The sequence below is a fragment of the Amia ocellicauda genome, chromosome 15, assembly GCF_036373705.1.
Source record: "Amia ocellicauda isolate fAmiCal2 chromosome 15, fAmiCal2.hap1, whole genome shotgun sequence".
Classification (NCBI taxonomy): Eukaryota; Metazoa; Chordata; class Actinopteri; order Amiiformes; family Amiidae; genus Amia; species Amia ocellicauda.
Window position 1 is genome coordinate 6,081,423 of NC_089864.1, and position 13,384 is coordinate 6,094,806.

The window sequence follows — 13,384 nt, forward strand, 5'->3', positions numbered from 1 at the left end:
CCGCTGTAGAAACACATGCATAACTAGATTTTCTGCCACAAAGAAACCACAAATTAAACTGTTTAATCCTGCCATGCATTTATGCAGTACTTCATACTGTGTTTGCATATCTGTACATCTTCTCAAAGGCTAAAGCACTCGGGCACAATGGGAAAAACATTTAAAGGGCATGCATCAAAAACAAAATCAACCATCCTATCATACTCTTCTGACTATAGTTGACCATCACCATCATATGATGTACTGTGAAGTGTCAGGTTAACTTGTTTGTGAAACAAAACAGAGTACCAGACCCGCTTTCTTCTGCAGTGTATAAGGGTGGAAAGGGTTATTATGATAATTGGATTAGGGGTTTATTTCAGATGCCCAGATGTAGTTTTCCTTTTGAAAAAGAATAGAAAGAAACAACTACACACTTTTGGAGGACTGACAGAAAAACATAGAACTCACCAAGACTGCCCGTTGATAACGGCGGGTCCTGGACTGACTTCGCCACCATTGTAGTAACATGGGCACTGAGCCTTTGACACACAGGAGAACTGGCTGTTCATGTGGGTGCCTTCTGCGCAGCCGCATCCGTCCACAGGCACGTCATTCGCATCGCAGGTGATGTCGTGATCAGAGAGGGAGCGGCAGGTGCGATTGCAGGCTCTCATGTTGTAATCGAACTCCTGGTTCTTGGGACATATTACGGCTAGAAACAGAAGTTTTAAAATCCGGTGAGTTTTCCAATAGGTTGCACCATCACTACTTTATTTTTTATTTAAGTTGTGTAACTAAACAAAAACATATTACCCTGTACCAGCATCCTTACATTGGCTAGCTGTTTCTTTTAGGATTGATTTTAAAGTATTGTAATTGGTGTTTAAGGCTCTAAATGTTATGGCACCTTTATATATTTTAAATTATTTGTCATTTTAGGTACCAAATCGCACACTCAGTTCTTCCAGTGCAGGCTGACTAAATGTTCCAAAAATGAAACACAAGATGTATGGTGAAGAAGGTTTTGATTATTATTCACTGAAGATTTGGAACATAATTGCAGCTGACATTAGGCAACCTCCATGAACAGTTTGAACAAACAGCTCAAATCATATTTTTATAGTCTTGCCTTTTCTTGACAATGTTGTTTTTATTTGAATAGTCCACTAGTTTGTTTGAGTTGTTTTATTGTATGTTTTGTTTTACTGTATTTACTTTTGATCTATTTTCTAATCTGGTTTAAATTCTATTCTATCTCTTTTTATATATCATTTTTATATATGTTATCATCATGCATATTTTTGTAATTTCTCTATGTAAAGCTCTTTGAGCTGCATTTTATGTATTAAATCCTCTAACTTACAATGTTTTTTATTTACCTTAATGTGTTACAGATATTACAATTATTTGTTATATTGGACACTTGACTGTACAGAACTATATACAAAATGAAGAATGGTGCCTCATACTTAGTAATGTTTTGTTTTAGCACACAGATTTGTCCTTTTCAAAGATTACGAGTAATCATCCTGTAAATAACGCAATACACAGTGTACTCTGCTAAATACGTTGAAGAAAATACTTCTAACTCACGGCATTCGTCTTTTCTCCAGTCTCCCACCATTATTCCCTCGGCAGCACAAGCCTTAGCATAGTTCCCCAGGGCGGCACACAGACAGTCTTTGACATTACCCAGACATTTACACGTGCTTTGCTCACACATCTGGAAAAAGAAAAATGTAAGTGAGTAATAACTTAATTGTAAATATGCCAAAGCAATTGGGCTTTATTGACGCTGGGCTCAAAGTTAGGGTGTGTTTTCCTGGATTGTAGTACAACGCGGACGTCTGCAGCTGCCGGGGTATCTGTGATCTTTAAAGACCTTCACTCTGTTGCTGTGTGTACATTTTCTTCCTCTCTCCAATGCACAATTGAAAGCAGTTATTAACAATTTACATTTGTGAAGGATATAAGCGAAATAACATGGGTATTTCAGATAATAACAATAACAACAACAAAAAAAGATAATAATATGAATAATAATAAACTCACCTTTACATATCTGTCAAACCTGACATACTCGTGGCATTTAGCAAATGGTCCATTTAGGTCCCTCAAGATCTCACAACTTTCTTTCCCATACATCTCTTTTGTGCAAAATGAGAAAAACACAGAATTGGACAGCGTTCAAAATCTAGCACCTGCACACTCACGCAAATGCATTATTAAAGGAATCAATCTGGTTTCCCAAGAATTTCACAAATGTTTTCAAGCTAATGATTGAAGAAGAACCTCCATTTATGATTGTATTCTGTGCAAGGTGTCTAGTATGAAGAAACCAGTTTGTGGTAGTTTGCATATTCAGAATTGTTGTGTATTCTAAACATACTAAAGAATATTACTGACGAACCCGAAGCTGTACATATTTGCAAATGCGTAGTGATTCAACAATTAAACACATCTTCATAAACAATAAATGTAATATTTATTTACAGCAACATTAAATAATTCAACTTTATATAAGTATTGCAGCTCTGCTCTATTAGTTGATAATAGCCTTCATATATTTGTCTAACTGCAAGACTGTGTAGCAAAAGAATATATGATTTAGTAGATGTGTATTATATATCTTAGTCTGTAGTATACATGGAAGCAAGAACAATATGACAAATCAGAATTACCATAATCGGTGTTTGTGCAGATGGATGGAATCTTGTCATGGAACGGTCCGGTCAGCCAGGACTTGGCAAAGTTCTCCGCTAGATATTCTGGGATACCACTGCTCGAAATGAATTCATCTGTAATGTCATCATTGTAGTTGCCACAGAGACCTGGGAGGACAAGGAACACACTCTATATGAGTGTACAGGATTGATTTTCTGTATTATAAGAAAATACTTCAGTTTCTTGGGCTTCAAATGTCTTAGAACTCAATCACATAGTAGAAACAAAAACCAACTGCTGTGTGACGTTATATAAACTGAACAGGGAGAGACAGAGCCTGATCCCCAACCCCACAAACACAAACAGATGCAGATTAAACATTCAGCATATACAGTATACATACAAATAAAACTGCTTTTCAGCCATAAACATATTTCAACAAACATGGATGTCGATGTAGCAGGTGAGGCCGTACCCTATTTGGTCTTAAACTGCCGTCTCGGACACACCTCCGAAATCCTCACAGCAGCAAACTATTTCCATTGAAGTAAATGTACAAACCCGTACTTGGTTTTGACTTGTTTTTGTCTTTCTTCTTCTCATAAAAATAAACAAGCAATCAAAAATGCCATCAAATACTGGGTGGTAATTTGCAATGAGCTGTTAAGTTTTTATCTGTGGGTGGCAGGGTGGCAGGGTGGCACAGTGGTTAACGCTGTTACCTCATAGCTCCTGCAACCGAGGTTCGATTCGGGCCTCAGGAGTCGACCTGTTTGGAGTTTGTATGTTCTCCTCCATGGCCGAGTAGGTTTTTACCTGGTTCTCCGGTTTACTCCCACTTTCCAAAGACATGCTGCTTAAGTTGATTGGGTACTCTAAATTGCCCTGTTGTCGTGTGTGTGTGTCTATGTGTTTTTGCGCACTCTGTGTCCATCGGTTAGGACTCTGGCTCACTGTGGCCCTATACTGGATGAAGCGGTTATTGAAAATGGATGGATCTTTTTTTTAACAGAAACCCTACCTTTTGTTGTCCCCTTTTCTTCCACTGGCAATGTCACATATAGCTGCACTGCGGGAGTCATCTGGATTTGCACCAGCAGCCCGAACGCCGTCTCCATCTGCATGTACATTGAAGATTGCTGGAAAATGTTCACCTTTTCTGTGAAATGCACACATACGTTAGATAATGCACAGATTTAAGAAAGATATTTAAACAAGAAAAGAGCTGTCAAATACAACAACAGACAAAGGTGACGAGTATTTAGGAGACAGATCGGAGGGTGATACACTACATATATTTTGTACATGCAAGATGTGTAAGATAATACAAGACACAAACAGATGCACTATGTCATGAATCACAAATGTTAATGTGATCAACTATTCAAGAATATAATTAACAAAGCCTTCTTGGTTGAAAAGTATGTGGCTCATTTGCTGATAAATTGTGTCACAGATAAAACCCAGGACACATGACATACTACCCATCACTTAACATACTCTCTATATGTACATAAAGCTTTTACTTACTTGAAAAGTAGAATTTGTTATCTCTGTTTATTAAGCCCTCGTCAGTAAATTCAAATGTCTCCTGCAATAAAGTTTATTTTTTTAAGTTTTTATAAAATTGACCAAATCTTCCAATGCAAAATAAACAAATAAAAAGTATATGCAACAACAAAACCTTATGGGAAAAATCATACATTCATAGTGCCTAAAATCATTCTTAATCAATAGTGTATTTTAATTCTGTTTGAATGTAATATAAAAGTATAAAAGTAATCCACTCAAGGTATAATTCATGTACTGTATTAGTTTGGTATTGTTAATCTATATTTATACAGAGGTCGAAATGGCCTTCTTGCAAAAATACCAAACGTATGCTGCACTTATATATGATAATTTATATAGTTAAATTATATATATTTAAATAATAAATTAAGCTGCAAGCAGCAATGTATGGGGCCAAGTACAATTCTGCAGAATTTCATAGAAAGATGATTATATTTTCACGTTGTATTATCAACGTTTTCCGACGAATGGACTGTCACAGTGCATGCGGTGTATTGAATAGATGTAGCCTATAGCAAAGTAAAAACACAGGAGGCTTCCCCCAAGTATATATTTTGTAAATCTATTGTTTCTCCAGCATTATGGAGAAAACAAATCTCCCTCACTTTCTCGCTCTCTCTATGTAGTAAAATAATGCTAAACTAAGCATGTATTATTAATATATATATAGTAAAACGAATCTGTAAATAATGTAGAAAACAAACAATTATTGGTTGAGAATGTATCAAATAGATCATTACTTAATTCAATACAAGCTGCATAATTTGAATTTCGATATGCTATTTGTCACTTTAATGACAATGTGGCAACCCAGTGTCATGTCGGTTTAGAGTCTCGTCACGTTGGTTCAGTGTATAGAGACAACGACATGACAGTGCAACACTGCCACTGACATGTCCCGACCAGCCAGTCCTTTCACGTTGGGTCGGTGTCCTATCGTGTCGGTCTTTAAACCCCCCCAAAAGATAGCGGCGTTGGTGCAAGACGTCACCCGGATTGTCGACTGCAAGAATACTACATATGGCATAGTTCACCATAGGCAACTATCACTGTATGAAGTTTCATGAGAGTCTGTTCAGCGGTTTGGTATTATAGGCTATTGAAAAATATGGCGGGAAAATTATAAAAATAATAATCTTTCACGTAAGTATAGCGGACATTTTCCTACTTGATACTTAAAGAAGGAATAGTGGTTGGAGAAATAAAATGAACATGAGTATTTTAAATAGTTATATAGTTATGTTAAAATATAAAATGAAACCTTATTGTTTTTCAGAGGTGAAATGGGTAAACATGGGCTGCAGGACTACAACAACAGGATTTTGGTTTGTTTGTTTGTTTTTTCACATCAGTACCTTTGCATTTCCATTTCGACCACTGTATTTATATGTAAATGGATGAGATAGACATTATGCACTAATTAGATAAACCAATAGAAACTCAGTTCTTCTACCATTAACCATAATAATATTCAACTTCTCCACTAGCCCAGTTAGCTCTGTAAAGCAAACACAAACATAGTATTCTAACTTAATCCAAGAAAATCGAGGAAACACACACCTGTACACACACACACACACACACACATGCACACACACACACACACACACACACACACACACAAGCAAATACACATCCTTCCACACAGACAAATATAACATGCTTAAAGATAACTCACATCATGAATGACAATTGTCACATGGTCCAGGGAGGATTTTTTTGGACAACTGTTAATAGTTATTTTCCAGTCTGGTCCCTGTTTATTAAAAAAAAAAAGAGACCAAGTCCAATCGAGAATCATTAACGTTTTCAGCAATTTCATAAGATTAGGGCCACTAATTTCATATTTTAAAACATCACGGTGATAGAAGGAAATATACAACGATTAAGCAGAGTTTAACAATGCTGGATTAGATAATAGTGGATTAGATTGGAATCTTTGTGATATTATCTTTATATTATATTATAAGTCTAAACAGGCTTGCAGAAAAGTCTTTTAAATACTGTATTATAGTCATTACAGGAATTCAACATCAACACAGTTATTTGTGTAAGGCTTGAACTTCAAAAATACCAGATTGTTTTTCTTGTCATCCACAAACCTAACATATTTTATAGAAAAAAGAATGACTTATCATAATACAACGTACCTGTACAGCTACATAACCACATCTTCCAGGCAGCATGTACCGTTTACCATCAAATGTAGTAACAAATTGTCCTCCTTCAATGGTACACCTTGAGGGGCAACTATATTTGGTGCAATTCCAATGTCCTTGTTTACATGTACTATAAAGAAACATGACATGGTTTGTTCCTTAAAAACATAAGCACTGCAAAGAAGAAGCTTTTTAAAGATGGTCACCATTATAATTGTACATTTGGGAAACTCACCATGTTTGGCACTGTTTAAACAGTTTGGCACCAGGATCATAGAGATTCCCACCAAACATGCAAGGACACTTATTCAGAGGCACACACGTGGTCACTCCCAGATAATCATTCAGGACTGCAGGTCCTGTAGACATGAAGGCAAAGTGGCACATTCAAATTCAAAGAAAGGGGGTGCTGAAAGGGAGGATCTTTCCTACAAGATGTACAGTATGTACAGTGGCATGGTTTCCCAACACGGAAACCATGAAATTGCGTGGGGCCCTAGGTCTAAGGTCTAAGGGCCCCTTACTGCCTAGAAGTAGTCTGAGTAGTAGTACAGCCTGAATTGCAAGTTGCAACAAAATCCTTATTTTATCAGATAAAGCAATCATGTTTGGTATCAAAACAAAGCATAGTTCTTCCTCTTCCGAATTGTATGTCATTTTAAACCATGGGGTGAAATTAGACCAACTAGGGCTGTAAATCTATTTTTAATTGTTTAACATTTAAACCAAGAGTGAATCGGTCGTTTAATGCCTAGGTCACACTACACGATTTTAAGCCTGATTTGGCCCTCCCGACAAATCTGCAGTGATTGTCACGTCAAGCAGCCTGGTCGGGGCGTGTCCCTGCTACCAATGGTCGTGTAGTGTGAGACGTCCACGATGCAATCGCTTGCCCACCGATTCAGGGTGGCGAGCGTGGACCTGGCCAGCACAAGGTGGATGAGGGCCCGAGGGCTGCTGGCGATGGGGCCCGCACGAGGGCCGTGGGTGATGGCAGGCATACAGTGGGGGTGGGAGAGCACCATACAGGGCTGCAGGAGGGTAGGGAGACAGCAGAAGCCAAACGGGGCTGCAGGCGAGGGGAAGAGAGAGGGCCTCTTGGGGGCTGGGGGGGCAATGATCCACATGGGGCCACGGGCGAAGAGCGCCAAGGGTGAGGAGGTTGCAGGTAATGAGAGCCAGGTGGCATAGTCGGGCTTCTATAATAGTTTTACGTCCCAGTGGAGTAAACTTCCACTCTGTGACACTTACAATGATAAAATTAACATCACTATGATAGGAAAAACATCCTCAAATGTATTTTCCTGTTTAATGGGCTAGGAGGAGTCAAACTTTATTCTCACAGACATTGCTCATGGACGACCGTACTCACGAATCTCAATTATTGTATTTGACAGAAAATGCTTTAGCCATATAAGTTTAATTTTTCAATATGTTAAAAAATAGGAAGTAGCCCCGTGTACTTTTTTACGGCAGGTGATTCTCTTGCATTGCATTGAGTTTCTTTATACTGAGGAAAAAAACTCACAATTTTCTCACCTCACAAAAATAAATAAATTAACATAAAACTTGTAATTGAAAGATACAAATACGGGCAACACATAAATACCCCAGACACCGCACACCTCCGCTACTCCCCCCATATGCACTTGCACCCCCATGTTTGCACATCCATCATGTAATTTTTAATATTGCCCAACCCTACTGTAAGTTACAGATGTAGAAAAAGACCTAACATTTTTTATAACATAACAAACTTTTTTTGTCAAGTGAGGTTTAAAAGTATACCACATCTTTTTAACGAACATATTTGTATCCATGTTTACCGTTCAAATGTTTAAACTCTTACAGCCCTAGTTCCAAACCCCCTAAATTTAAAAAATATACCTATCCAAATGTCTTCCAAACACCATTAACCACTCTAATTCATTACAACAATAATTTTGCATAAAAATAAATGTGTAACCATTAATTTATGACCTCAGTGAATGAAACTAACAGATCTTTCCGTTTCTAGACACTTTTTACTTAGCTCATCTCCAAAGCATTAAATTACATTAGTAGTAAGTACATTAGAGTTAAAATCAGTAGTAGTGAGTAGTGAGATGTAGTAAACACTACTCTTAACTGCTCCAGTTTCTCTTTTATTATTTTTATACTGTAATCATATCAGTTTATAATATCTGCTGGCCACCATCCTGGGCCAATACTAAGACCACGGTGTGACATTGTAGCACCAACGTCAAGAGCCGACAACAACTCTGAGAGGACATGATGAAAAACGATGATTAAGGACAAAACTTCCTATATTTATTAGTGACAACTCTGCGAAAACAAGGAACGAATTGTGAGGACCCCCTGTATTTACAAACAGAAACAATCTTGTTTAAAAACAAAATACAGGAAATACTGCTTACCATCGTTTGTATCTTGACACACACAAGTTTTTGTTTGTGGCACATTAAGTGGCAAGGTAGGGTTGGAACAAGTCTCCATAAAGGCATTGCCAAGTTCCTTAAATACCAGGTTTCCAGGACATGTGACTTCATCTGCATTTGACACATGAAGACATAAGCAAAGTCAATGAATGATTATGAAATACTGTGATCTAATGAAACAAACATTTCACACTGTTTCTATATTGGGTGTGTTCATGAACCACAATGAAAATGGGATGATGTCTTACCGCAGTTGGTCTTATTTCTCCAGGATTTTTTCAATGACTCATCCGGGCACTGATTCGCTAATTCCTCATAAAAGTCGCAGGCGCTCTGACTGGCATTCTTGCTGTTGCACACATTTTGGCGACAGGCTTTTAAGTATTTACTTAAGGGGCCACCATTCAAACATGACATAAAGTATGACGATATGGTCGAATTGCATTCCTAAAGGAGTAATACTGTGGTTAGAAACTGAATCTTTTAATTAATATATAATATTATATATATATACATATATATTATACGAAGCAATGCACAGTAGAAAATGGTTGTTTCCTATTGAGGGACTCTCATTGGATGGTCTTCTTCATTATGAAACATTCAGAATATGCAAGTACTGCCAACATAGAAACACAACTAGGTAATACAAGGTAAAGAATAGTTTGACTGATATTAAGCATATCATATTTATTTCTTTATCATGTAGCCACCTGAGGTTGGAGCTCCCTGCTTGGGATTCGAACTGCACACCACCGGTGCCCCTCCGAGTGCTCTGCACCGCAGTGGCTCCAGCGCAGTACAGTGTTAAGCCCTCTATGCCAAAAGACCAGGTCTCCCAATGCAGGAGGCTTAACACTACTACTTTTTCTGAGGGGTTACATCACCTTGTAACCTGCTCATTACATAACGAATGAGCCCCGTTACAATCAGCAGAAACGGACTTACAGTTTCTACAAGAAAAATATTCTATTGTTATATGCTTGCTTAATTTCCATGAAGACAGATCATTGCCAGATTCTCAGCCCTTGTTGTTGAGAAGAATGACACACCCTAGAGCCCTTTGTAGGCTGAATGTAATAACGGTTTACCAAAATCCAAAAATCAATTCACAAAGATGACAAAATCACAGCTTTCGTTGCAATTCTGTCAGGGATCACTTTGTAGTGAAGACTTACACTTGTACAACCTGATTCTGGGTCTTTGGTTAGACACTGGTTATCCACATTTATGACATTTGCAGAAATCAATTGCCCAACAGTATCTGAAAAATACAAAAGAAAACAAAATGTACAATTGCCAAGAATAAAAAATTAAAGTCGCAGTTTTCAAAAGTAGGCAACGTACCATCCCTGCCATACATGCCACAAAGACCATCTGTCTGCCCACGGAGGCTCTGATCCAGTTCAACCTTTTGTGAATTCAAACAGAAGTTAAAAATCATGTCCTTAAAGGAACAACTGCCCCTTTTGGATGAATGTGAATGCTGTTCTGCTACATTGTTTTAATTTATTTATACTCCTTAATGTCCCACTGTAGAGAAATATGTACTACACGTACTGATCATGCAAAAAGTGCCTGCTGACATGTAATAATTAAGTCTGGACGGACACAGTATGAGGCATATCTTGTAATCGAACACATACCATTAGTATGATGGTCCCAAAACGTGGCCCAGCCAATAGCACAGATTTCAAGTGTCATAAAAAGCCTTGACTAAAATGCAATTAGGTTTACCAACATGAAGTATTGAACTTGCTCTAAATACATCGACAGATAACATTTCAATGCAGTCTCACCCAAAGTGTGCTGATTTTATCCCCCAGATTTTTCCAAACCACAGATAACTTCTGTGTCCTGCTCCTCAGGCGAGTGTATATGCCGTAGGTATAGATGTGCACGTATGTGTGATCATATGGAAGAGTAACCCTGTTAATGGAAATGTTGGAGGAGTTAGGCAACAGTTCATATATACAGTCTCTCGCCTTTGTATATTTTTATACAAGGTTCATTTGAAATTAAAATTAGTGGACAAAAGCAAAAGCTACAACATTGTCCAAAGTCATGTTGGTTGGTTGATCTACAAAGAATCTTATTTAATTTTCACAGTATTGCGTGTCTTTTCTTATGAACACAGAACTGTGAGTTTTTTAACCAGATGATTGAAGTCACACTCCAACGTGGGCTGTTCATGAATATTGTTTATGAATTGACTCAAGATGCCAATGAAACAGCTCTAATTAAACTGAACTGATAATGTACTGGCTAATAATGAAATATGATTGTATATGGAAGTGTGAATAAATCGAAACATTGAACGGTGACTGTAGCAGAGCAGCATTTTCAGGTTTTATTGCCACTGTGAAGAAAGTAATAATTTAAGAAATGCACCTGATAATTACGTATTAAATACATTGTTATAGTGTGCTCTGAAGGGCAATTTTATTAATACATACATTCATAAAACCCTCTTAGGCTATTGGGAGGCATCCCTTAAGAACATAAGAAAGTTTACAAACGAGAGGAGGCCATTCAACCCATTGTGCTTGTTTGGTGTCCATTAATAACTGAGTGATCCAAGGACCCTATCCAGCCTATTTTTAAATGTTCCCAAATTTTCAGCATCTACCACATTGTTGGGGAGTTTGTTCCAGATTGTGACTACTGCTCTGTGTGAAGAAGTGTCTCCTTGTGCTCCCTGTAGGAAATTACGTGAATCGGTTATTGTTTACATGATTAAAACCATAAGAAAAGGCCTTACTTGTCCCCTTCAACTAGAATTTCACCATTTTCCAACTGGATTTCAATTTGGTTGATCGTGATGGTCACTGTGTTCAGCATTTCCTGCATTTCCCCTTGCATTTTGATCTGGAAGTCAGTGCCCTTCTTGATGAAGATGAAGATGCAGTTGGACTTCAGGTAGAATAAATCATCATTGAACGTGTGGATCACTCCACTCCCAAAAGTTTTACACACATCTACAAGTAAAAGACATTCCATGAAACTAATTGAAACAACTACTTCAAAATATTATAGGGCATTATTCACCACTGAAGTAAGTTACACATGTTTTTTTTAAAATGAAGGCTTGCCATTGTATATTACTAATTATTAATCACTCACCAGTTGTCACCTTAAACCATAGAGTAAATAATGATCACATGCCTTTAACCCCCAATTAAAAGGAATGACTGTAAAATGTACAGTGATCGGACACACGGTGGGAGGTAGAGGAGCTAAAAGCTCGCTGTAATACTGAAACATCCAATTATAAAATGCAGTATTACATAAAAGATCAAGATAATGGCTTTTCCTGTAAGTAAATTGTATGTATTGCTCATCTTTGTTAGACAGTGTTGAGTCTTACAGTCCTGGATTAGTCCATTACAGATAATGTTTCTCTGAAGGCTACATGTTGATTTTGCCTGATATGTGGAAGGTCCTGGAAGAAGTGTGGAAGGCCACCAGAGTTTATAACACACTTATTTGCAAGTGTCCCTATAGGAATGACAATGGTTGTGAAGAAAAATTGTGGAATAGTCCAGGTATATTGTGTATGATGGGATATATATATATATATATATATATTATATGTGTGTGTGTGTATTTACCAGGTTTGGTTCCTTGAATTTGGTCCATTACATCGCCTTTATTTGTGAGAGAAACAACAGGTTAGAAATACATTAGTAATAATAATTAAACATAAGTAAAAACAAATGCATGTTTAATTTCCTATAGAAAAAAGTAATGGTCTATTGTTTTACTATTGGGGAAAAATATGTGTTCTATAATAAGGAATATTTTTTGATGGAGACATCATAAACATCATAATCATCAATTACAGTACAACTAATACTAAAATATACATAATGATACACTTTCATCCTCATTTCCTTAATATGCAACATTTTAATATATTCTAATGATTCACAATAAACTACTATAAATCTTTGTAATTTAACCTTTTCTACGATTACACATTCTTGGCCTTTTTTTTTCTTTACAGTTTAATCGCGTCTGAAAAATATATTCATAAAAAATAAAATGTTTTTGTGTGTGTCACAACGCCCTGCAGTTTGGGCTTTGGTTTTATTTTGTAATGTTTTTAAATGTATAGAACTTGGTACAATAATATGGAAGTCAAACAGACTAAGCAGGTGGGTCAATGTTTTGATGTAGTCCAGCTAAAAGGATAAGCAAGACATCATACGCGGCACCGAACGGTGTGAAATTCTTACTCAAATATTTTGTTCTAGACAAACTATTGTCACTGTGTAATAGTAAATAGTTTAGCCCCATTTCTTTCATTATATTGTAAATAAAAAGTGAATTTCAGTCCTGCAATGGGGAATTCAAAGACATGAACTCAGGGTGAAAAATAAAACTTGGAAAAAGGTAATCGAGGTGAATAACAACAGTAATAGTAAAGCCATAGCATTACAATCTGCATCATAAAATATTGCTCCAAGCAGTGCTAGATGGGTACTATGAGAATAGAAATAAAGCACGTAACATTCAGCATTATGTTGATAATAGTGTATTTAAATACTTCTGGACATTAGGGAAATT

At 37.0% G+C, this 13,384-nt stretch overlaps 1 protein-coding gene across 1 annotated transcript; it reads right to left on the reverse strand.

The window, feature by feature from the left end:
• Window positions 1-446: 446 nt before the first annotated feature.
• LOC136711065 (mucin-2-like) lies at window positions 447-12,454 on the reverse strand. Its single transcript, XM_066687038.1, has 14 exons — window positions 12,427-12,454; window positions 11,577-11,793; window positions 10,163-10,226; window positions 9,064-9,262; window positions 8,795-8,926; window positions 7,275-7,482; window positions 6,369-6,507; window positions 5,897-5,974; window positions 5,122-5,221; window positions 3,668-3,805; window positions 2,664-2,813; window positions 2,035-2,129; window positions 1,576-1,705; window positions 447-694 (listed from the first exon to the last, which is right to left on the reverse strand). Exons 1-14 carry the CDS (start codon window positions 12,452-12,454, stop codon window positions 447-449), a joined length of 1,926 nt encoding a protein of 641 aa, XP_066543135.1.
• Between the last annotated feature and the right edge of the window lie 930 nt (window positions 12,455-13,384).